This window comes from Schistocerca serialis, chromosome 3 (assembly GCF_023864345.2).
Source record: "Schistocerca serialis cubense isolate TAMUIC-IGC-003099 chromosome 3, iqSchSeri2.2, whole genome shotgun sequence".
NCBI classification, from domain to species: Eukaryota; Metazoa; Arthropoda; class Insecta; order Orthoptera; family Acrididae; genus Schistocerca; species Schistocerca serialis.
Window position 1 is genome coordinate 376,869,088 of NC_064640.1, and position 27,459 is coordinate 376,896,546.

Genomic DNA, 27,459 nt, shown 5'->3' on the forward strand with positions numbered 1-27,459 from the left:
TAAAATAGAAGCACTATCTGCCACGCACTGCACTGTGGTTTGTAGATTATGGATGTACATGTAGATGTCGATTGTAGATCTGAAATGTAACTGAAGGAAGCTATACGAGGGCAAATCAAAAGTTTTTGGGCTGACATGCAGGTTACGATGATATGTATGAAATTTTGTTTTCGTACGTTAGTAAAAGTTGTAAAATAACGTAATTCAACTGAGTACTTTATCTGTGGAATGGTTTTGTGTAAACAATTTATTAAATTTTCGTATTTTGTTTGTTTTGTTAAAACATTCACTCATAACAGGTCTAGTTCTGTTCTATTTATCGTTAAAGGAAATTCACCTAAATTGATACAAAGAAAACCGGTTTCACAGCTAATCTGGGAACTTTTGTTTTTGCACTCGTACAAAATGCGGAAACTGTTGCCCACGGATACCTTCCCACAATGTACAACCAGTCATGCATTAAGATAACTATGCTGTAGCACAATTACCTTAGTTAATTTTTGTGCTTCCACTAGTTCTGATAAAGGCCTCATGTTTCCTGTGTCGGCTCTTTACTCGTTGGTACACTGTGCAATATGCCTTGAGAGATCTGAATGAACTGAAAAGGGTGAGGTACCTTCAATTTCCAGTGCTGGTATCGTTGAGATGATTAGTAGAAAAGATAGTGGAATAAACTACCTAATAAACGTAATCTATTAGTTTATATATTCTAACTATTTATTACATGTTAATTAAATTGTGCAAGATTATACAGTGTTGGTTTAAGGGCAGTCAAATGAAAATGAGACAGATGGAAGAAAGTAAGTAAATTTATTATTAATTCTAAAGTAAACGCCAAAACTGTTAATACACTTGTCCCATTATGAGGCAAGACGGTCAACGCTTTCGGGGAAAAAATGTTTGCTGTTGCCTGTCGGTGTACCCATGGGTGCACCTCGTCGACCGAAGCAAATCGACGGGCACGGCCTCAGTACTACAAATATATTAAAATCGCATGGAGAAAAATCAGGCCTGTACCAAGGGTGCCTAAGGGCTTCCCAGCGAAACTTCTGCAGCGTACTCGAAACAAGCTTGGCAACATGTGGGCGGGCATTACCCTGCTACAGGATGATACGATCCATCACATCCATCAATATTCTTGCGTGTTTAGACTCGAAGGCGTGCTTCAAAGTTTTCAGTGTCACAAGACTTGTACATATCGGCAGGACCAAAACAATTGCCTCGATCAGCACTAATATTGCTACATGTGTTAATCACACATGCAAAGGGAGCCAATACCACCCAGTGGGCATTGCATCAGCAGTTTTTTCGAAGTAAGCATACGGATGCGATCAGTTAAACTGTGGTCCATTTACGAACTCAGGGTGCAGAATTTCGTGAGTTTAGCTGAAGTTAAACTAACTAAAATACGCGTCTCAGGAGTGATGTCTCGGTAAGAACAAAAACGGAACCTATAAGAACTCTCACTTCACAAGGCGGCGGTTTCCCTGTGAAGAGTTGAAGCCACATCTCAAGTCTGCATCTGTCCTCTCCCCAATAGGGTACTCGAAATTTTCACATCTGCCTCCGCCCACTGTCATCACTGGAATGCTTCCCGGCTGCTTCCCTCCTTTCCTGACATGATTCTTCATGCACCTCGTTTCTCAGCACCACCTGGCTCTGCATACGAAGAAGCACAGTTACTTTTAGCCAGTCACGTTCTATCAGCAACTTAACCGCCAGTCAGGTAAGTGGCTGTTTGAAGGCCTATCCCATCTATGTGGAATTATGGGGTCTGGCCAGACAGAAGCTGATTTTCAGCCATCCCCTCCTAGTAAACTCAAATCGAAAATTACCACATTAGACTAGAGTGAACAAAACACTATGTGCGAATAAGACAGAATGTTTGCCGAACCAACTTCCTAGCGCCAGCTTCGCTGAGAATTTTAGAACCTTTTAGAAAATATCTCGTTATTATGCTTGCGTCGGAAGGTATAAATAACTCTTCCCCTTCCTCTGTTTGACCGGCGATAATTCCGAACGTCTACTGAGGAGAGTTATTCATTCTGCCACGCCTCTACAAGCACCAACGGACCACGTCGTGGCTGGCATGTCGCCACAACGACGCCAGCTAGGCAGTCAGCCGCTAAAGGATATCTTTTTCCAACTCACTTTAAACTTCCTAAAAAGAGCGCGCACCAGCTAGACAGTCAGCCACTAAAGGATTTCTTTTTCCAACTCGCTTCAGACTTCCTAGACAGGACTCTCTGTTATTGTCAGAGAGACGTCGCTTAAAGCGCCACAGCCAGAGCTGCTTACGTAAAGTTTTTTGTAGCTATGACCAAGTCATCTTTGACGAATAGATCCTCCCTACACCGAAGGCTCACCGCACGTTTCTTAACTCCTGGTTGATACCAAGACCTGAAATTACATTACGGTTTAAGAATTTAATCTCTTTTACCGGGTGATCAGAACTGCCATGCCCCTGGCTGTACTATAAGATGCAACTACCTTGTAATTGGAAGGTTGGATAACGGAGTTACTATTTATTGACCTTCTGCAGATGTTTTTGCAATAGGTTAATGCCTTGCTCACCCCCATCCTATTAGAAGGTGGGGACGAAAGTTAAGTAATAAGTGGAGATACACAATGATTTTAATAAAATGATCCAGCCAGCAATTGGCAGGGATCGTTTCAGCAGTACAACAGATAGAATAGTGTTTTGAAACGTTGAGAATTCCACATAACCGAGGGAGATATAGTAGCGATGAAGACATTATACTCGCATTCAGGAAGAAAATGGTTCACTGACCCATCTGGCAATCGTAAATAAAGTTTTTGAACACATCGGCATTCTACTTATCTTTTCTAATTAAATAATTGCGTTCGGAGCTCGCAAAAAAAATCGAGCAAGCACTGTTATTGTAATTTTAACGGCCAAGTGTACAAAATGGCTCTGAGTACTATGAGACTAAACATCTATGGTCATCAGTCCCCTAGAACTTAGAACTACTTAAACCTAACTAACCTAAGGACAGCACACAACACCCAGTCATCACGAGGCAGAGAAAATCCCTGACCTCGCCGGGAATCGAACCCGGGAACCCGGGCGTGGGAAGCGAGAACGCTACCGCACGACCACGAGCTGCGGACAAGTGTACAGGAAGCTTAACAATTCCGATTAGAGGCTTCTAAGAAATTTAGAGTGAACGTAACAGAGAAAGTTCTGGAAAGAACCCATGTATGGAAACATACCATTTCGATATAAAATAAGTTTGAAGATGGGATCACTTTTATATCTTCCGCTTCATTGTACGCACGCAAATTGAGACGAGGGAACCATCTTCATTCCCTGTTATAATTGTGACATCACATACCATTTTCGTCCAGCTACAACGACACCACGAGGAACAGGTACATTCACAACCTGGAGGACTGACTGGTACTCCACAGAGGCCCGACACTCTCTTCTTCGAAGATGATGTCCTTTGCCATGCAGAATGAAGAATGGAGGGAATATTGGGGTTTAACGTGCAGTCGACATCAAAGTGATTAGAGACGGAGCAAAATCTAGGATTGTTTCAAGGATGGAGAAAGAAATCGGCCGTGTCCTTTCAAAGGAACGATTCCATCATCTGTCTGGAGCGATTTAGGAAAATCACGGGTGATTTAAATTAGGAAGGCGGAGAACAGATTTGAATGCGAGACTAGTATGCTAACTACTGCGCCACCTCGATCAGCCACGCAGAAGAACGTTCGATCACATGTACTCGAAACATCGCCGATGTCATGGGCTCCTGTAACACCCACACGTCAGAGCTCATTGACTCTCCTGTGTACGGACCGGTAAGTGGAAGATTTGAAAGTAATTCGATCTTCAAATTTAAACTGCCTCACAAAAATAGTTAAGCACACAGAAAGGGGAAGAAATTAAGTGAAACTTCACAAACTGAGAATGTAAGTGATGCTATTTCAGTGATTACAAGAAGGAATCAAGTAAACAAATAACGTAGCTGTGTGAGTCCACTTACCAGTATGACCGTGCAACCCCTCTAGTCTGGATGCTTGCATTGATTCGATTGGGAAGGGTGTCATAAGGCCGTTGTATCCCCTCCCGAGGCAAGCTGGCCCAAAACTGTGGTCCTTCATACCCTGGGTAATGGCACTGAAATGGATTTGAGGTCCGACCTGATCCCACTATGTTCCATCAGATTAGATCTGGGGATCCTTTTGGCCACAGAAGTACGTTATTACCGCACAAACAAAATATAGATACAAAATATAGATACACGTACGATATGTGAAAGAGCACTGTCATGTTTCAGAATGGCACTAGACTACTGTCGCATGAGAAATAACACATGAAGAAATACGATGTCTGGCGCCAGAGTTCCCTCAGCCATTACCAGATGTGACCTAAAGTCATACCTTGTGGCTGCCCACGTCATTACTCGAGAAGTAACACCGTTGTGCCTCTCCAAAAAAACTGGGAGTAGGCGCCTCTCCAGAGGTTGCCGATATACTCGCCAACGACGCCCTTTCGAGGTACTGCAGAATCACGATTCATCGTCGTACACCATTCATCAGCAGTTCATGTTTCCTGGTTGCAGCACCACTCCAAACCCAGTCGTTTGCGTTTCAGTGTTAACAGAAGCCTGCACATAGGATGGTAGTTCCCTAGTTCGGCTGCTGCCAATCTCCGACCAAGGTTGTGGAATGACACAAATGTTACAGGCAGTCCGTTACTTGTTCCTGGATGTCAGGCACAGATATGAAGGGATTATGGTGTGACTGGTGCCCAATACAATGATCCTCCCTAGGGGTGGCAAGTCGTGGTAGACCGAAACCTTGAATAGCAGAATGGTTGCCCTCACGATACTACGCGGTCCGACATCTAGTCACTGTCACATTTGAATGCCCCATAAAACTGGATATTACACGATTCGACTAGATGGCCAAATGGAGACCAACAATGAGGTCCCTTTCAGTCTCTCAAAGGTGCTGATAGTGCTGTCACACATGGGTATGCGGTAGCTTCATGTGCTTCCCTGTGATCACTCAACATCTGATACTGTACACGTCCCTTATACACTTCTCCAGGACTTGTAACAACGTTAAACACAAACGACACTGCACTGAGGTGTCGAAAGTCGTGGGATAGCGACATGCAGTATCGCGTACACAAGGTATAAAAGGGCAGTGCATAGTAGCAGCTATCATTTGCACTCACGTGATTCATTTGAAAAGTTGTCCGACGTGATAATGGCCCCACTACGGAATCTGACAGACTTGAAACGCGGAACGGTAGTTGGAGCTAGACGCATGGGACACTCTATTTCGGAAATCGTTATGTAACTCAGTATTCCGCGCTTCAAAGTGTCAAGAGTGTGCCGATAATACCAAATTTCAGGCATAACCTCTCACTGCACACAACGCAGTGGCAGGACGGCCTTCACTTAACGACCGAGAGCAGCAGTTTTGCGTAGAACTACCAGTGCTGACAGCTAAGCAGCACTGCGCGAACTAACCGCAGAAATAAGTGTAGCAGCAGGCGACCGACGCGAGTGCCTTTGCTAACAGTAAGACGTAGTCTGCAGCGCCTCACCTGGGCTCATGACCATAATGGTTGAACCCCAGACGACTGGAAAACCTTGGTGTGGCCAGATGAATCACGATTTTGTTTGGTAGGGCTCGAGCTTGGCGCAGACCCCAGGAAGCTATGGACCCATCTAAACAACGCACTGTGCAAGCTAGTAGTGACTCCGTAATGGTATGGGCTGTGATTACATGGAATGGACTGAGCCCTCTGTTCCAGCTGAACCCACTATTGACTGGTAATGGTTATGTTCGGCTACTTGGAGACTATTTGCAGCCATTCATCGACTTCTTCTTCCTAAACAACGATAGAATTTTTATAGATGACAACACGCCATGTCAGCGGACCACAATTGTTCCCGATTGGTTTGAAGATCATTCTGGACAATTCAAGCCTATGATTTGGCCATTCATCGACCATTTATAGTTCATAATCGACAGGTCAGTTCCTGAACAAAATCCTTCACCGGCAACACTTTCTCAATTATGGACGGCTATAGAGGCAGCATAGGTCAATATTTCTGTAGGGACTTCCAACGACTTGTTGATTCCATGCCACGTCGAGCTGCTGCATTACACCGGGCAAAAGGAGGTTTTATCACCCTAGTTTAATGCTCTCTGGTAGTCGCTCTACCCGTCACAGAGAATTGCGAGTATAATCATTTACTAACCCACCGATGGTGTGTATGTGTATGAAGTTGCATTGACATTCGACTATGTCTTCTCGATGTTTCACGTTTTATAAAGGTTTTTTACATTAAAATGTTAAAGTTTCGGACATTGGTTCCATATCAAAACTTTATCTACTAAGTCCCCTCTTCAGCCTTTAGAAGCCTGTATTAGGAATAGCGGGGTAGTCTGATACAGTCTTGAAGTTGAAAGGTCTCTGTTGGATTCCTTTCATGTTAATTTCTTAAATATGTTGTCATTTACGGCATAAATTCCTCTTCTAAATTTACTGTGGTGTTTCTGACTATCTGGGAGGAGACTAAGCAGTGGAACGTGTTACTTTTACACCTAAACAAGAACGATCTGTCACACTACTACACTTTAAAACACAGTTTATATGTAATTCATGTCACACAGTCTCATAAGGAACCTACATCCGCTTTCTTTTATATACTGTATATGATAAGATACTGTCATCCCCCTTCCCTTCTGTGTGAAAGAATGAATGAGCAAATGTATTTCTAGTTGCATGCTTGATGGTAGCAGACAAGCCTGTCTGCTAGAGAACAGTAGGACCAACGTCGGAACAGGTAGCTACGCTTTCTTGAAGCAAAGAGGTTTCTATTCTTGGTATGGTCCTGTCCGTCCCTTGTCATGTTGGTATAGGAAGCTGCCTCTCTGGTCACTTCCGTTTATATTTGTGAGGCACCCCTCAGGAGGGACCCACGGCAGTCTTTCCCCGTCGAGCGCCTGAAGTGGTACGATCTCCGACTAGGCGCGTGTCTGCTAAGTCCGTAGGACAATGGATTTTTTAAGTTCAGCCTAACTGGAAATTTAATCACCTTTATTTCAGATTTAGTTCTAAAAGATCTAATGTTATCCTAAATTGCAACGCAGTGTAATTCGAGTGTGAAGTTCAGAATATCTTCCAGTAGTTGCTTTGTCACTACTTTGTGAGTAAAGTGGAACCACGTGTTGTTCAGTAACTCTAAGTAAGATCATCAATCTTAAATGCGAATGTGCGTGAGATTATAACGTCTCGTCTTGACAATATTTTTCAATATAGCAACTTTTCTTTATGTTCAACCCACATGGGGTGTACTTTCTGAGACCAGTACCACGTGGTTATACAATTGTTTGACCCATCAGGTTAATAGTAAGACGATAGTAATCAGTTCGAGGTTTTTCTTTAGTAAATTGCGTTTCGATGTAATTTATTTTAATTATCAAAATTATTGTGGAGTTACACTCTTTGGGTAAACCAAGTTGACCACGTGAAGCATGTGGTGTAAGCATCAAAGTAGCCCTCAGCTATTCTTTTCGGGAAGATTTCACAGAGAGTTAGTATGAATTTAGTATACCAGTGTGTGGTAATTTCATGATGGACAGGATTGCGCTAAAACGTAACTTCTTTGGGTGAAAATTAAATCGGTTGGTTGTGGTTAATTTCCTCTCGCATATGTTTCAACGTTCTTTGTGTGTTATTTTATGAATACAGTGTTGTATGCAGTCTCCCAATCTTGGCTCCATATTTGATGTGTTCCGTAAGATTACAAACTCACATTTTCACAATCCTAAATAAGGCACCAGTTTAGTTATGAATCAAGTTTAATACGCTGAAATTTTAACCGCACAATGATCAATGTTAAAATAAATGTCCAAATATAAACTGATTTATTTCTTTTTATTTAAATTGTCTTTATATATATATATATATATATCACCGGTTATTGTAAGATGAGTATTAAAGATTATAATTAATGTTAGTCTGGTTGGGAATTTGGTAAGCTAGACTGGATACCTGGTGAAACAGTTGCTCAGTAATACAAGGTTAACTTCCCCAGATAGCTCACAACTTTTAACCCGCTTTTATTGTCTTGAATATCAGCACCGCTTTCAGAACAAATTAAAGCAACAACATTACAAAGTTTTCTCAGTAGTGAAACAAGTATGTTTTGGGAAAGTAGTGACTGAGAATATCTGGGTAAAGTTTTGTCATCGTTTCTTTGGATTACCGGAACACGGCTTCATATAAAAGATGACTAACAGAAAATTAAAGAAACAAATCATTTCCAGTAAGTTTGAGATGGTACCCAGGTACAACACAGAGAGTGATTCTCAGCTTCAGTTTTTAAAGTAATTTCTTCCACTCTTCAAGATACCTTACATGCCATGCAGACTTACTAAATAAATAGCTAGAAAGCTATCTTCTTTGTATTTCTTTGTTCTGGATATACGCCATGACAGTGTGTTGTTAGTAGTTGTAACTATAGGAGTTGTATGTTTATTTTCAGTTGTAATTAATTTTATCATTGGTGTATTTGTTGGAAGGGGCAACGGCCTTGCCGCAGTGGATACACCGGTTCCCGTGAGATCACCGAAGTTAAGCGCTGTCGGGCGTGACCGGCACTTGGATGGGTGACCATCCAGCTGCCATGCGCTGTTGCCGTTTTTCGGGGTGCACTCAGCCTCGTGATGCCAATTGAGGAGCTACTCGACCGAATAGTAGCGGCTCTGGTCAAGAAAACCATCATAACGACCGGGAAAGCGGTGTGCTGACCACACGCCCCTCCTATCCGCATCCTCAACTGAGGATGACGCGGCAGTCTGATGGTCCCGATGGGCCACTTGTGGCCTGAAGACGGAGTGCTTTATTTGTTGGAAGACTGATACCTTGCACTAACTTTTTTGCGTATTTTATCTGCTTATTACAACCGAATTATTTCGGTAAGTAACTGGGTATGACTATGTCCAAGAGCACTTACGTAATTCCGATTCTTCTCATACTTTTTATCGTAGGTTCAAAATTAACAAAATTATTATTTCCATATTTTGGCTACTTGTGTTTATTTTTGAGATTTATGTTTTGTTCTGAGAGCATTTCATCGATTTCAGAAGGGGATAGTTTTCTCACTATTCCATAGAGCTTCTGACGTTCATTTTCTGAGTACATGTTGATGTCAGGGAATTTTTAAATATATGTAGCAGCATTTTGAGTGATTATTACGCAAACATGAAACAAATCATTATTGTATTGGTGACAGTCCTTAATAAAATATTTTCTCTCTCGTAATAAGGAAAAGATGGAATAATTGTGAAAAATAAATACAATCCAAGGCGAAGAGTTGAAAACATTGAGGTTTTCCAATGATATTTAATTGTATCATAGACAGTAAATAAGTTTGATCAGTTGAATGGGATCGATAGTGTCTAAAAGGTAGATTACCAAATGAATGTCAATAAAAGTATAACAAGGGTAATTGATACAGCCAAATGCTGACTGAATTAAAAAAGGCAATGACACACTAAAAGTAATACATGAATTTTGTTATTTTGGCATTAAAATAAAAGATAGTTACCAGAGTAAAAAAATATAAAATGCAGAATAAAAGTATTTCAGATAAAGATTAATTTTTTAACATGAGATACAAATGCAATTGTAACAAAATATTTTGTAAATGTATTTGTATGGAATGTAGCCCTCTATAGAAGTCAAATATGGAAGATAAGCAGGTCAGACAAAGTAAAATTGAAATTTTGAGATATGGTGCCACAGAAGAATGCTGGACCTTAGATGGGCGAGATTAAATAATTGATGAGGAGTTAGTGAATCTAATGGGAGGGAAAGAAATTTATGGCACAACTTGACTAAAAGAAGAGATTAGTTGATATAATAATCCTGAGGAGTCAAGGAATTCTCAAATCCTTGGTTAGAAATGTAGGGCCGTAACAATGGGAGAGGGAGACCACATTCCTGCCCACATATAATCATGTTTTATAATACTGCAGTCGAAGGTTCACGCTGATATACATTAGCCAGAAATCAAGATCTGTAAACCTACACATCCTGAAAAGTGACAGGTGATCATAAAGCATGGGAACGGTGGTGTGAGTAGAAGCTGGAGCGTATAGAGAGAGTATGGTGATTCACTTGCTAGACTTGCCACCTTCAATCAAAATATACGCAAAAATTAGTTAAAGATCCCAGTTAACACTGTAAATCGTAGACAGACTGAATCAACTAGTCACCAGTGTGCCCTGAGCAGGAATCATGGGAGAGCTAGGCTAGCTAACTAGGCAGTTTGTAAGTATGTTTCCCACTAGCAAAATTTTCATTATATGAGTAGATGTTATGTATTACTGAAATTAAGTGAAAGTCAACAGCAACCTAGGGAACCAATTGTATCCCAGTTTTCGATGAGTATTCCGGCTAGTAGTACATGAGCGAAGTGTATGGCTTTTACTGGCGCGTAAAAATGAACTACTGATTGAAACTGTCTCACAAATATCTATGTACGAACCCACACTGTCATCAATATCGCTAAGTGATAATTTGAATCCGTGATCTATAACAGAAACATTTAAATTAGATTGGCTCTAAGACTCATCTTTCTCATTTTTAGTATTTAGAGAGTAGAATGAGGTGACATAATCTTATTTTGAGACTTTTTTTGTAGTGGCATTGAGATTTTCCCACTCTCCATTCAATTATTTACTGTTCATTGCTCTCATGTTAGGATCTGCAGCTTGAGGAGGAGAGAGGCAATGGGAACACCGAGACAAATTTAGAAGAGGTGATGTAAGCAAACCTCGCATTGTTAGCCTAGGGAAGATTGTTAGACCTCTCAATCATTAATTGTTCAACGTAGTCCTCCAGAGCAACAATTCACAAAGAACAACTTGCACTGTTAGCGTGTCCAACACAGTAATGTGTCAAGGCACGAACAGTTTCATGTCTCATCCTAATTATATAATTAGGACTTGGTAAGAACCGATACACTTAGCATCCCTATGGAGAAACAGCTATTAAATAGCATGTAATTGACATAACTGAAATATTTTGAACAGTGAATATTATATCTGAACTTTGAAAACAGCCATTAAACAATGAATACATTGTATGGTACAAATTATTTTAATCAGTGACTATCACGTGTGAACTTGTTAACTGCGATAGGATTTGGGCAACTGCTATAGTAGACACTGTTTTGAATATTTAATATAATATGTGGCAAAGTTTACCACACAAAACATTGAATGCTCGGAGAGAACTTTGATTTTGAACAGTTATAGTGGATTATGCCTCGCAAACAGTGACTTTAAAAATTCCTATAGGATAATAGAGATTATGAGTGCAAGTTAAATGTGAACAATGAACTTTGGAAAAGAACTTTAGTTTTGGACTGTTCCTGTGGAACATCTTTTATTAATAGTAACTGTATAAATTGCTATGAACGATGCTATTTTGCAAGTGAAGTGGTATCTATAGTGAACTCAAGTGCTATACTGCATGAACATTTTATGAAATGATATATTAGCACTGTGAACAGTGGACATGTTCAGGCAATAGTTATGGGACAGTGAGGATTATTGCTAGCTGTGTGTGGATCGTAACTGTCAAGCTGTCAGTGTGATGAAAGCATGTAAATTATAACTGGACAAGTGAAGGAGGTTTTCGCATTGGACAGTGTGGAAGTGACTACAGATGTGATTAGGGCAGAGGCATGTTATTGGCAACTTACCCTCGCGAACGTGGTTTCAAACTCAACAGCGGGATGCATACGATGGACAGCGTGAGTGGTCATGACTCCAGCAGTTGCAGAGGTGCACTATCGGTCACTGGCTGATCTGCATGTGTAGCTTCAACTTCATGTCTGCATAGAGGCAGCGCCAGACTTTGCAGTGATTAATGTAAGTTGTACTTACAATATTATCAAGGAAAAATATTTTTTGTTGCAATTTTAGTGACATTCTCCTTACTATATTAGGACTCATAATTTTTGATATTTGTGAGTTACTGTTATTGTAGAGAAATCAAGATGAGTTCTGTTAAGAAAAATATGGGTGATGAGATTATCACACTCAAGGACATGTTGATAATAAGAGGAGCAATATTAATCAGTTAATTAGCAGTGAGAATGATAAATTATTTCATTGAGCTAACATCAAAATGTAGAATATCACGAGCTTGTTGGGACCAATAAGCGATACGATATTATTCAAAACTGGGATTTAAATTGTGGTTTAGTTATGATTCACTTTTTCATCTTAGGACTTGTGATTTACTTGATTAGTGGATTATAGTAATAGTATCTAAGGAAGATAAGTAATGTCAATGATATTATGTGCAATGAGCTACGAATGCAGAGAAATATTGTCAGTATGGATAGTGACCTTAATGTGTTGGTTAACAATAAATGTGATAAGACGCTTTACGTTAATAAATCTCAGAGATTGAAGGATGATGTCAAACTTAGGGCGATGGATAACAGAAAGTATACAATGGCTTGAGTAAAACAGTGTTAGTAGTTAATAAGAACAAATGTAATGCTAGTGAACTGGTCGAATATAAATAATTATTACCTGAAATAACACGAATTGAGAAGGATGTACCAAGTGCAATTAAGAAAGTGTATAAACAACTTGGGCACATTTGCCAAATACAGTTAAGGAGACTACTAACTACTTGTGTGAGATTTATCAGGTAAAACTGGACAAACTAAAGATAAGATTGAAAAAAATAACACTGTACCTATTGAGCAACTTGATCATCTGGTCCAATATTTTGATAAAACACATAAGGAAATTAAAACTCAATTAGTCGAATGAACTCTGAATTGATGGACTGGGAAAATTCGTAATTACTTGGAATGCAAGTACTGAAAATAATGAAATGAACAAGTGTTTAAAAATATTGAAAAGGAAACATTAGGAGGGATTATTTGTAAGAAAAGTAAAGTACAGGAATATGATGATGAAATGAGAAGAGTGAGGGTCAGAATTGTGAATTAAAGTTAGCCATAGATGATGTACACTGAAGTATGGGAATAAAGTTGAATAAAGGAGAAACAGAGGTTAAACATATGGAAGAAGTCATTTTAGTAGTAGGCAGAGTAATATTAATGCTGAAGTGACGAAGTATGAAGTTAATTGTTGCATAAATGGTAGTGGTAACAGAACAATTCCAAGTGTACATAACTCAGACGAAGAAAATGTAAATAAATCGATGTGTGAGTAAAATAATATTGATTATGAGGTAGCAAACCAGAATAATGATTTCAAGATTTGAATAACGAAGTGTAACTTTATTGGGTTAAATAAAAGTATTGATGATGTAATTAATCATCTACTATCTCAGATATCAAGCTATGATGAAATAGAAGCATCTGAGAAAGTGTAAAAAATATTTTCTGTAAGCTGTGTGATTCATGAGGACTATACTTAAAATTTGAGGTTAAAGAGCATAGCCCTTTCGAACTATGGCTTCTGGTCATGACATAGTGACACAGAAAGCCGTAGGTAATAACATTAAGTACAGGTTAAGATTATTAGATGTATACATATTAGTATTTCAGTGTATTGATAATGGTCTGTCGCGTTGGCCACGAATATTGTATACTTATGTTATTTATATGCGTAGCTTACAGAAGAAACAAAACAGAGTGCAGTCACAGAGAGATATGTTGATTCAGCTGAGCGTTTAATGACACCTATGTACGTGTGGCGCAGTTGTTAATAACTTGTACCGGCTGACACTATGGACTGACAGCCACCAGTTGTGCGGCCAAGAACGCAGCAGTGGCCTGGACGAAGCATCGCCAGCTAGCATTTGTCATAGTGACATAAAAAGTCAGGTCTCGTTTGTAAATGAACCAAGCAACTATTAACTCACTGAATAAGCACGTAAAATGTGTGCTTTATATTAAAGCCAGTTTGTTTATATTAACAAATATTAATGTGGAAAACATTATGGTAATTTCATTTTTCAAGAAGATTACATTATTCTACTTATCTAATGTGGGTCTTGTCGAATGTATGTTACATACATTATAGTGTTGGACAGGAATGGAGAAGGGATGCTACATACACCTGAACGCCAAGATCAGCCGGTGGATCGATAGCTAATGCCACAATTGCAACAACAAACATAAGCTTATGGACAAATGAAGTAACTGCGTCGTGAGTGCAACAAATGAAATTTGTTATATATTGCGTGTAGAGATCAGATAATTATTAACATTTAAGTATATTGTAACTGTAAAATGAAATAGAAGACCTGGATCATTAATACAGGTTATAATATACAGTAGTTATGATTGTTATCCGACAATAAGGACGTGCACCTTAGGAAAAAAAGTAAAAATGAAATTTGAAATATTAATAGACGAAAATATTAGGGGAAACGGTACCGTAGCTGTGTGGATAAGCCCCAGTAGTGCTGGAGTTTTCCTTATTTTTTTAAGTTTTCCACTTTTTGTTGAAAACAAAAAATCATAAAAAACATGTTGGTTGTGAGACATGTGGTGTTTATGCCAAATTTCAGGCCATGTTCTATCATGTTTTGTTATACGGCATACGAAGGCTCACGCCGCTACATGCTAGCCAGCCGCCAAAGGTCGGTAGACCAACCCAACCCACAAAGTGACAGATGGTCATGAAGCTTGAGAATGGTGTTGTGAGTAGAAGCCGTATCTTTCTGTAGCGTATAGCAAAAGGACGGTGATTCATCTAATTGGTTTGGCGCCAAGCGCATAACTTCTGTTCACAGCTTAAATGTTTATAGCCACCTATACATGTACTGACAACATTTAGCCACATTGACAACCCTCTATTTATAATTTCAATCAATATAAAGTTACGCACAAAGAATTATTAAAGATTTCATTTAATGCTGTAAATCATAGATGGGCTGAACCGACCAATCACAAGTAACTATATTTCACACCAGCAAGATATTCCTGATGCGGATTGAAATTAAGTCTCATTCAGATTAAGGTATACTCTAACGCAGCCTCGGAAGACGTTTGTACCCCAGTTTTGGACTAGTGCTCCGACAGTCAATACGTGTGTCTTGTGTGTGGTTCGCAGTGGCGCGTAATAGCGAACTATTGTTCGAAACAGCCCCGGACACGTTTACGTACGATCTCATACTGTCATCAATACCGTGTGGAAGTATTTTTGTGACTTTACATGGTGTTCGATAAACTATTATTAAAATCTGCGATTTTTGATGCAGACAGTGATATTAGATTAGATCTAAGACTTAGTTTCCTGATTCTTGAGGTTGAGAGAACTAAAGCCGGTGGCATCCTTTTATTTCGAGACTTCCATAGCAGTAACGTGGAAATACTGCAACTTGCCATTCTGTTACTCACTGCTGATCCCTCACGTGTTACGATCTGCAGACGGAGGAGAAGAAAGCCAATGGAGACATCGAGACAACTTTAGAAGGCAAGAGCTAAGTAAACCTCTCCTTTTTGGGCCGTGGAAAATTGCTAGGCCTCATAATTATCAACTGGTCAACGTAGATATCCAGATACAACAATTCGCTAAGAATCTCAATCCAAGCAAAAATCAGTTCTTCTGGGCGACTTCTGCTGCTCCATAGATGAATTTCTATTTTAAAAAGCAATAGGTTATAAAAAAGAACCCTAGTTTTAAGCGTAGTTGAAAAATACATCCATTAATGTTAAATTTAGGCCAGTGTGTCATTTAGGAACTTGTTAATGGTCGACATGTGGCCATCGACTGAAACTAATCGTGCTAACATATCTTGTAAACTAACTCGTTCCTCATCACTTCGGTAAAAATAAATTGCTGAAATCATATATGGAACATGCAACTAACTAGAGTGGAAAGGTGAAGCAAACTAGTAAAACTAGTATGTAACTAAAATGCAAAGTCGTAACATAATTCTCAAAACGAATATAAAACCAGAATGAAACCTTTAGAGTTGGAACTTCTGACTGGGTAATTGCCAAATACCATCCCCCTGTGACACAACGTTTCAGACACTTTGTAAGTTGTATCTTGCCTACACCGCAGTTCCATATGTCCTTTGCATTATTTTTTTTTAAATTTTTAGATAGTTACGTTCTAGAAGGAACGAAGTGTAAGAGAGTTACCACAAGCGTAGACGTCTTCATCGCTGGCATCTGGGCAGTCTGCGTGTCCGTTACACATGTAATGCTGCGGGATGCACAGCGAGGAGTTGCTGCAGGCGAAGCTGGCCCGGGAGCAGCTGCCTGAAACGATAGCACCACTGCTTAGTCGTCAGTCCTAGGCATGAGGTCAGCTGCGGCTCTGCTACGTCGGTCGTCCAAGAATTGTGCGCTCTGATGCAAACTGTCGCGGAGATTCCGGTGCCGTAAAGATAAGAGCGTGCTCCTTCGCTGCAACAAGAGAACGCGGGTTCATCGCCCAGTCCGAGTCGAGGTCATTTGGTACGAAGTACTGGCACTGCTGGACAAGAAATGGGAACGGAGTGCGAACCCTCAGGAAGTCATCTGTAGTCCTGCTACGCAGCTATCACAGTATCTGCCAGGAGGATTTAGGGAAACAGTGCTAAACTGGAATTAGGACGGTCGGGCAATGCTTCGGTTCCCCTACCCCCTCTCTTGCGAACACAATTCCATGATCTTAACCGTTGCACAAGCTCCCTCCAGCCTCCAGTCAACACTGTTGGCTTCGACAGCGATAAGAGGGAATTCTAGGGATATCAATTAGGGATGAAAATAAACAGCGGAGTTCCTGTTTAGTCAGCTCCTTTGTGGCAATCTGCCTACTGCAGATGAGCCACAAAATTGTAAACAAACGTATGTGACGACATTAACAGGATTAATTTAGAACGTGTCTCTTAAGAAACCGCCAGATTTATGAACATGTTGCTAATCAACGGGAAGGGCAGTGAGTAGAAATAGACTGCAAGAATCCAACTTCGGCTTATAGAAGAATTGTTTTATCGGCGTCACATTGTTACAGTCGTAAACATTAAATAGTCAATACGCTTAATTGATGTTAAAAATACATAGAAAAATCATAGCACACATAGACACAATAAACAGACACTTCTTTAAACTGAATCCTTACTAACTACTTCATTAATCCATTTCTATGAAAAACGCCCTTCTACATGAAAACGATGATAGGAATATGAAATGAACAAACGAAATCGATAATGGAGCAGTCGATTATCTTATACACTGAGGTGACAAAAGTAATTGGATGCCTCCTAATATCATGTCGGCCCTTCTTCTGACCGGCGCAGAGCACCAGCTCGATGTGTCACGAACTCAACAAGTCGCTAGAAGTCCCCTACAGAAATACGGAGTCATGCTGCCATTGTAGTTGTCCATAATGTCGAAAGCGTTGCCGGTGCAGGATGCTGTGCACGAACTGACCTCTCTATTATGTCCTATAAATGTTCTATAGAATTCATATTGGGCGAGCTGGGTGGCCAAGTCAATCGCTCGGTTTGTCGATAACGTTCTTCAAACATGTCGCGAACGGCTGGGGCCCAGTGACATGATATCGTTGTTTTCGAAAATGAAGTCCATAAATGGTTGCAAATGGTCTCCAAGTAGCCGAACTTAAACACTTCCATTCAATGATCGGTTCAATTGGACCAGAGGACCCAGTCCATTCCACATAAACACAGCCCACACCATCATGGAGCCACCACTAGCTTGCACAGTGCCGTGTAGGGTCGATAGTTCCATGAGGTCTGAGCCATACTCGAACGCTACCATCAGCTCTTACAAACTGAAATCGGGACTCATCTGACCACGACACGGTTTGCCAGTCATCTAGGGTCCATCCAATAGGATCACGAGCCTAGGAGAGGCGCTGGAGGCGATGTCGTGATATTAGCAAAGCCACTCGTGTCGGTCGTCTGCTGCCATAGTCTATTAACGCCAAATTTCGCTGCATTGTCCTAGCGGATGCGTTCATCGTGCGTCCCACATTAATTTCTGCGGTTATTTCACGCAGTATTCCTTGTCTGTATGCACTCATAATTCTACGCAAAAGCTGCTTATCTCGGTCGTTAAGTAAAGGCTGTCCGCCACTGCGTTGTCCGAGGTGAGAGGTAATTCCTGAAATTTGGTATTCTCGCTACACTCTTGACACTGTGGATCACGGAATACTGAATTCCCTAACCTACGTGTTTACGCGCGCCACTAGTCCTTCTACCTCATACTCTGGACGTGTGTACGCGTAGACACGTTCAGAGTACCAGGTAGAAGGACTGGTGGCTAGCGTAAACACGTTCAGAGCACACAGGGACAGGTACGAAGGCGCACGGCGTTAACACGTGCAGAGCAATTAAAGGCTTAAAAATTCATAGTAAGAGAACTGACACGCACGGTCTTGGCGACCCCATGTATGAAGTCTTGCAGTTGCAGTTACGTGGGAGAATTTACTATATTGTCATCCCTCAACTTCCCCCTGACTTCTCACGTCAGTGCTTCCGAATCGATAGGAAACGGATACTCCGAGGCCATAATGAATTTCGTGTTGGTTCTGTGAGTTTTTACTATCTGACGAACCAATACAGTATCAGCTGAAGCTCAAATGTTGAACGCTGTATTTCGTTAGCTTGAAGTTTATTAAATGTTTAGTATGGGACATGAACCCGTTAAAAAGTTTTTCATTGTAAACTGTAATTCTATTGCGTACTGTATCGTCATGCTGTATTGCATTCTTGTAAAGCAGATGTGTGGCTCAGTATCAGACTGCAAACCCAAAGGTCCAGAACTGAATGTTCGATAGCTTCTAGGACTTTCTTCTGCTTCTTATAGACTCTTTCACCTCTAGCTCTGGTTCGCCAAATTCCAAGCTGAACCGTGGTTCGGCGGTCCACGTTAAATTTCACTGATTCGGCAAGTCAGTTCAAATGCTAGAAGAAGGTAAGAGCATGTAGTCAAGCCAATATCAGGGTTGAAGACAGCTCATTTACATAGAGAAGGTGACTAAGAAGCATTGAGAGCTTAATCTGGCAACTCGCTTAATATTTATTACTCTCAAAAAACCAACTGATGTTGTTAAACGCTCTAAGTACTTACGGTATTTCCGAAAAGCTGAATTAAAATAATGTAACATTTTATGTTGAAGTGTACTAAGCAGGATGACGTAGTGGTTAAGATGTTGAACTTGTTTTCAGGAAGAACAGCGTTCAGATTCCTGACTGGCATTGCGATTTATCTCTCGTATACGAGCTTTACGAGCACCTCGTTCAGGTCCAGGAGGCTCAGGGGATAACGATGCGCCGCCGACACGCGGATGCGGTATGGAGGACCTTATGGTCAGCACACCGCTCTCCCGGTCTTTTGCCGACTTTCCAGACCGTAGAGCCGCTACATCTCATTTAATTATCTCCTCAGTTGGCATCACAAGGCTGAGTGCACCCCTTCCCACCAAGGAAAATTTCTTGATAGTATCGGGAATAGAACCAGGTTCTCCGTATGGGAGCCAGATACGCTGACCACTCAACTACGGAAATGGATTTACATCTCGTGTGGTTTCCATTCATCGCTTTAAGGAATATCAGAACAATTACTTCTCAAGGTGCGATGGCCGATTTCCTTCCCCATCATTTATCCAGTTGGCTAAGCTCTGCGTCCCTGATGATAATGGCGTCGACGAAACGTTGAACTCGAGCCCTCATATTTCACTTAGAATAATTATTTTATTACTTAAATAATTTCATATCACTTTTTAAGGTTTCACGTATCCTGTAACTGTGAGAGATTCAATATTGTTGCAACACTGACAGGAACAAAAGCAGTATCGTTACCGCGGCCCAACTGTTGTATCGTCCGCAGATGCCTTAGCTTTTTTTGCCTTCCATTCAATACGACGACCTTGTCTGACGCACGTAGATATGCTTACTGCAGTTTTATAACGTCTAATCCATTTCAAAATACCTGCTAGTCTGTTAGCTGCGTGAAGCTGCGGTCAGGCGAGACAGTCATAACTAGAGACCGGATTCTATGCATTTGCATATTTGGAACCTTTTCACCGGTTATTGCATATTTTAACTAAGAACTAGTGACGATAAATATTTTGGCTCTATGTTTACAATATTTTAAAAATTTAGACAGGCGGTCTCTAGCTCGATCTAGTTTTGATGTCTCACAGATTGACCGCGACCTCAACTGCGTGCAATCGCTAACCGAGAGTCCACTGTCTAGCGCTATCATCACAGAAGAGGAAATAGACACACAGCATGCCCCTGCGCCCCCCCCCCCCCCACGGTTCAAAATGGTTCAAATGGCTATGAGCACTATGGGACTCAACTGCTGAGGTCATTAGTCCCCTAGAACTTAGAACTAGTTAAACCTAACTAACCTAAGGACATCACAAACATCCATGCCCGAGGCAGGATTCGAACCTGCGACCGTAGCAGTCTTGCGGTTTCAGACTGCAGCGCCTGTAACCGCACGGCCACTTCGGCCCCCCCCCCCCCCCCCCCCTGGTTAATCCCCTCCGTTGTCATACCGTACGCGTCGGCAAAAATTAAACTACGCAAGCTTTTATTCGCACGTCCGTTGTTTCAGTTTAGCTTTGTATTTATTTGTACACAGCTGAACGTGTTTACGACGTGCAGTGTGTAATGTGTGTGCCCCATGCCGCCCGTAAAAAGAAACGTCGTTTCATGGATAGCTGACCAACCTGGAACATTTACGCTTGACGGAATTATTTTATATTGTCGAGTTTGCGAGAAAAACGTTTCGTGCCAAAAAAAAAAGTTTCAAATAGACCAGCATGTCAAGACAAGTCTTGATATCGCAGGAATGCAGAAGAACGGACCACGATAACTTCTGACAACAGCAAGTTGCAGTAGCAGGGATTTGTCCAAAGGTAACCAAAAAAGTCGGTTTAACGTGGATCTATGTGAAGCATTCATTGCAAGCAATATTCCTCTTCAAGAACTTACTAACCCTATCCTCAAAGGATTCCTTCGTAAATATTGCTTACATCAAAATATACCAGATGAATCAACATTGCGTAAATATTACATACCGACAATTTACGTAAATGTTGTGGAAGACATACGCAACGAACTCAAGGACAGCATTATCTGGTTTTCAGTTGACGAAACTACAGACACTTGTGGCCGTTACATTGCAAATTTAACTGATGGTGCTTTAAAAGAAGAGCCTTCTTCTTCCTATTTAGCGGCCTGCAAAGAACTTGAAAAAGTAAATCATACTACGATCGCCAGATTTGTGAATGACAGTATTAGAAAAATATTTCCAGAATCTTCTGCAGATGAAAGGGTGTTTGTGTTTATTTCAGATGCTGCTCCCTATACGATCAAAGCAGGAAAAGTCCTGCGAGTATTTTATCCCAATTTGATTCAAGTGACGTGCTTTGCTCATGGAGTACATCGCTTTGCTGAAGAAGTACGTTCCACGTTTGTGAATGTAAATAAACTAATTTCATCCACAAAGAAAGTGTTTCTAAAGTCTCCTGCTCGCATCAAGACCTACAAAGAAAAACTTACGAATGTGCGTTTACGTTCCGACCCAGTGGTAACTCATTGAGTACGTGGGTCGAAGCTGTGTTGTTTTACAATGAACATTTCGTGGCCATTAGAGGAGTAGTAAACGACTACGGTAGTGCAGACGCTTTGGCAGTTTGCCAGTGCAAGGAAGCTTTTAACGATTCCGGTATTAATAAAGACATTGCTGTGATTAGCACTCTTTTTTCCCATATACCTGCAAGTATTAAAAAGCTTGGAACTCAAGATTTAGCGTTGAATGTATATATTTAGTTAATTAATAAATTTATTCTAGTGAACTCCTCATTGCAGGAGATATTCACAAGAAAACATAAAGAAAATTCTGAAAACATTTTAAACAATAACACTGGCTCTGAACCCTTGAGCCAAATTGATAGTTTTATTAATGGGACGGGTGAACTTTTACCAAAACAATAAGTGCCAACATAGCACCCAAATTCAAACACTGCCCAATTAGCTCAGTTGATGTAGAATGGTCATTTTCTGCTTATAAAAATGTTTTGAGTGATCGAAGACACAATCTTACTACCGAAAATTTGGAACAGTTCTTGGTCGTTTGTGTTTACAATAGTAGGAAAATGTAAAATAAATTATAAATGATGCTTTGTTTCAATAGTATTAATTAAAAGTTAATGCTGTTCAAAAAATTCGTGACTGTATGTTGCTTTTTAAATAAAATATTACGGAGTTTTTGAGAGTGTTCCTCTGCGTGCGATATATCTCGAAGTTGGTCCTGTACACGTCGATTGTTTCGCTGCGACTCACTCGCATGGCATCCCCTTTTTACCGGCAACAATAACAAAGAAGGAATAATTCTTGAAACACTGTATGCGTCTCCATTTTGCAAATTTTCAGAAAGTAATCCTAGAAAGGCCCCTTTCTAACTCCTAGCAGAAAGTATTCACGAAAATATATCAGGGATCTAAATGTACCGATTTTTCGCGTGGCCGGCGCTCTTCCTCGTAATTGATATGCACAGGTTCGACCTGGAGATGTAATGCACGCAGTAACTACCATGTTTTTTTATTATTTGGTCTTGCGTATTTCGACACTTTTCATACATTTTTAAGAATTTGCATGCATATTTGTGTGGATATTTTCAGGTTTTTAGGATGTCTAAAATCCGGTCTCTAGTCCTAAAGAACAATTGCAAGTATGATCGATGTAACATGCAAATAACTAAACTCATCTAAACTGTCTATTATTTCATAAACCACCGCTTGAGACTGGGTTGTTTGATCTCCTAAAGAGAAAAACCTTAAATCCGGAAACTATAATTTCTCAGAAGCCACCAATTAAATTTGAGATGTGTATCGTATTATACCGAATTCACCTATTTGAAATCTGCAATGCTATGAGAAAAAAAAATCGTTATTATACTTGTCTAAGGGGCAATCATATGAAAACGAGACAGATGGAAAAATAGAAAAAAATTGTTCATTATTTTAAAAATAATCGCCAAAACTGTTAATTTATTTATCCCAATATGAGGCATGGAAAAATGTTTGCGGCTGCCCACGGAACCACGACTGTACCCAGGCGTCCACCTCTTCGTCCGAAGCAACTCGGTGGCCGCCAGTGTCTTTCTTCAGGACTCCAAAAGTATCGAAATTGCATTCGGAGGGACCAGGACTGTATGGAGGGTGAGTAAAGGCTTCCCAATGAAACTTCTGCCGCTTAATGCTTAGTCGGAACAATCTTCCTAACATATGGACCGCCATTATCCTGAAACAGAATCACGCCATCCGTCAACATTACTGGCCGTTTTGAATGGGGAGCGTGATTCAATTTTTGCAGTGTGTCCACTTGGACACACGTCCCCCATGCAGTCCCGATCTCTCTGCATCCAATTCCCATATTTTTGTAGCCCTGAAGAAAGACATTCGTGGCCGTCGAAGAACTGCGCACCTGGGGACAATCATGGTTGCGTAGGCAACCGCAAACAGTTATTCTTGCGGATATTGACCGTCTTGTCTCACAGTGGGATTAATATATTAGCAAGCTATGGCTATTTCTTTTGAAATAATAGACAGTTTACTTGTTTTTTACCATCCGTTTAGTTTGCGTATGACTGCTCCTTATATTCAAAAAGATGACGCACGTCTCTCTGTATTGATGTTTCTATGACACAAAACTACGCGTTGTTTAGTCAGAATTTTGTTGTGAATGATGTCAGTGAATCTAGAATAACGATATCTTCAACGATTTAGAAATATAGAAGATCATATGACTCAGTCTGTATACAACGGTCGAGAGACAATTCAAATGACATGTACTTGTTGTAACAGTGGAACATGTCCAACTTGTCTTGTTAGGTATTGGTAGCAGCATTGGAGGGAATCTGCTGCATCTGCCTCCAACATGCCTCGTGTTTACTGAAGTGCTCGACAGTTGTCCTTTCTGACATCGGAGCCGGCCGGAGTGGCCGAGCGGTTCTAAGCGCTTCAGTCTGGAACCGCGCGACCGCTACGGTCGCAGGTTCGAATCTTGCCTCGGGCATGGACGTATGATGTCCTTAGGTTAGTTAGGTTTAAGTAGTTCTAAGTTCTAGGGGACTGATGACCTCAGAAGTTAAGTCCCATAGTGCTCAGTCATTTGAACCTTTTTTTTTTTTTTTTTTTTTTTTTTTTTTTTTTTTTTTTTTTTTTTTTTTTGTCATCGGACAACAGAAAGTGCTCGGACAGTACGTGTGTCGTCATTCTGCTTTTGCTGCTTTCGCATTAATCAGTGATAATTCGTCTTATCGTTTGTCGCTCTCTTCTAACAAATGTTAATCGAGGCCCAGCATGTCACTGTCAAAGCGAGAAAAGAACAAGAAATAGTCGTCGAATGCCGTATTATTAACATGGCGCAGAATACAAATTCGTTTACTATCAAATTATATGAGAAATTATTGTTTGTATTGTTCGATGACATTATTGTAGCCGTTCTGATGAAATACAATGTATATGGTCTCTATAACGATATTGAGTACTCAATAAAATATTTTCAACTTACAGTTAAGTAAATAGGAGATTTTGATCAAATGAATTTGAATATCTCATCACAACGCTATTGATTCACTTAAATGAAAATTATATTGAAAACGAAGGCTGCAAGTATTTCGTTTGTTAGCCAAGGAATTAAATGAGTCCTGATTGATCGTTGCAACCAAAGTAAAAAGTCCGGAGACAGCCATTCGGCACGTACAGTAAATTGAGTATACTGGTTGTCGCACGAGAAGCCAAGTACCCTATAAGCCACATTATATTCTGTGTTTCTTGTTAAAATAGGGTTCAAAAATGGTTCAAATGGCTCTGAGCACTATGGGACTTAACATCTGTGGTCATCAGTCCCCTAGAACTTAGAACTCCTTAAACCTAACTAATCTAAGGACGTCACACACATCCATGCCCGAGGCAGGATTCGAACCTGCGACCGTAGCAGTCGCGCGGTTCCGGACTGAGCGCCTGAACCGCTAGACCACCGCGGCCGGCGTTAAAATAGGGGGTAGACTGATATTCTGCTGCTACAGTTTATTAAAAGAGTAGTTGTTGAGTTTCAGATATTAGAGAAATGGTGGAATCGATACGTGTACCAGTAAAAATATTCTTGAATTGCTGTGTGGTTTACAGAAATTGAAATATTTACAACTTTGCCCGTTATAAAAAAAGGTAACATTTAATGTAAACGATATACTTTATGGAAGCAATTTAGCTTTTTGTCACCCACAGGCCTAAGTATTTCTAAGTTCACGTTTGTAAGTGGTATAGGTGGAAACCTGCCCATCTCAAATGTGTTATTTGAATGGAAACCAGACAATCTGATTAGGCACTATGCTTACCGACATCAGACAGACGTCTGTCATGAAGGACAGAAATTGTCTGACGCGTGAAGATCGTGTGTGGAGGCGGTCAGTAGGCCTACTGACGCACGTCTTAGGCTTGCAGTCATACGCGTTGAGCCAGAAGGTGATTCAATCGCCTTTTGAGCCGGAATCATGTGTGGATGTCTGATGTCTCTCATAGATAACAAGGGTAATTTGAAGGCTTTGCAATATCAACACAGGAATCTCCTACCTCTTTTCCTCCCCTGTAATCAATATTTCAGCGACGCGTTTGTCTTTCAAGATGAAGATCCATGAGCGCTACCCTCAGCCGGCAAGGAATCAACCGAATGGAGTAGTGTGCAGGATCTGCTGGCATGAACCTTTCTGAGTCTCCTTCGGGTTAGCTGAAACTTGCAGCGCTTCGTCGCAGGAATCCCATTCACACAAATGATGACGCCAGGAGAACCGAGGCCTCAGCTGCAACCTCTCAGCCAACTTGAGGACAACATGCCAAGCGCATTAGGGCGTGAATCCACTAGCAACTAACCTTTCGCAAGTCACTTTCAGAAGATATTTCCGCAGGTTCTTTGACGTGGAAACACCCCAGCAAGCCGGCTTCCACAAGTTTCCTTAACTTCCAGAAGTTGTTTCCGCAAGTTAGAGTGAACAGTTTTTGAAGCACAAGTAATTTACGTTGTATACCATATTTTGCGAGTGCAAAAAAGTCTCATTTAGATCATACGCGTTTCGCTTTATTTTATAGCATCTTAAGTTGTCACTGTAACAATGCAACTATTCTGTTTGCCAAGATCGTAAACAGTTCTCATTTTTACATCACAAGTATTAAACAATTTTAAATTATCATTATTATCCACGAGTTTTTGTAACCTTCTTCATTCCTAATGTTCTTCCACACATAGGTACTCCATTTTTAGAACATCGCACACCGACACTAGATATACTTTCGTTTTCATGTTCTGTACCGAGCGAGGTAGCGCACTGGTCAGCACACGAGACTCGCATTCGGGAGGACGACGATTCAAACCTGCGTCCGGCCATCCTGATTTAGGTTTCCCGTGTTTTCCCTAAATCGCTGAAGGCAAATTCCGGGATAGTTCCTTTGAAAGAGAACGGCCGATTTCCTTCTCCACCCTTCCCTAATCCAAACTTGTGCTCCGCATCTAATTACCTCGTTGTCGACGGAACGTTAAACACTTCCTCTTCCATGTTTTGTGCATCCAGTGTCAGGAAAGTGCAATGCTCTAAAAGCCGAGCGTGTGGAAGAATAATACGAATGAAGTTGGAATCAAAAAGTCATGAGTAATACGAGAGGCATTCAATAAGTAATGCAACTCATTTTTTCTCGCCCAGTTTCGGTTGAAAAATGCGGAATTTGTTGCCGGGCACCGTGGAATATTCCCGCTTCAGCCCCTATAGTTTCATGAAGTTCCGATAGCTGGCGGTGCTATACGTAGCAGTCGAAATAATCTTTATAACGGAGGTGCGTTCCAAGCAGAGAGCTGTCACTGAGTTTCATTTAGAGGAAAAGCAGAGTATCGCAGATATTCATAGGCGCTGGCAGAATATCTACGGAGACCTGGCAGTGAACAAAAGCACGGTGGGTCTTTGGGCGAGATGTCTGTCATCATCGCAACAAGGTCCCACAAATCTTTCCGATTTCCCGCGCGCCGGCCGGCCGTAAACAGTTGGGCAGTTGTGACTCCTGCAATGTTGGAACGTGCGGATAGTCTCAGTCGAGGTGATCAACGAATCTCAAACACTTCGTTGCAAAACTGGAAGTCTCCGTTGGTAATGCCGACGCACTCGTCCACCTATAAGGGTAGTCAAAGATGTCTGCTCTCTGGGTTCCTCGCCGTCTAACAGAAGTCCGTAAAGAGCAACTAAGAACCATCTGTGCGGAATTGTACCGAGGCTGATCGTGACTCTTTTTTTGCAGAAAACACCGTCACAGGGGATGAAACATATGTTTATCACATCGAACCGGAAATAAACCTGCAATCCATGGAATGGCATCACACCACCACTCCTCCGAAGAAAAAGCTCAAAGCCGAACCCTCAGCCGGAAAAATTATGGCGACGGTCT

General features: G+C 40.9%; 1 protein-coding gene and 1 pseudogene across 1 annotated transcript in view; one reads left to right on the top strand and one right to left on the bottom strand.

Annotated features, from left to right (window-relative positions):
• Positions 1 to 27,459, bottom strand: part of LOC126471615 (relaxin receptor 1) — a 752,030-nt gene that overhangs the window by 531,005 nt on the left and 193,566 nt on the right. The window contains exon 2 of the mRNA XM_050099855.1: positions 16,149 to 16,268. Coding sequence (XP_049955812.1) covers positions 16,149 to 16,268 — 120 coding nt within the window. The remainder of the gene's footprint in view (positions 1 to 16,148; positions 16,269 to 27,459) is intronic.
• Positions 8,576 to 8,692, top strand: LOC126471667 (5S ribosomal RNA; annotated as a pseudogene).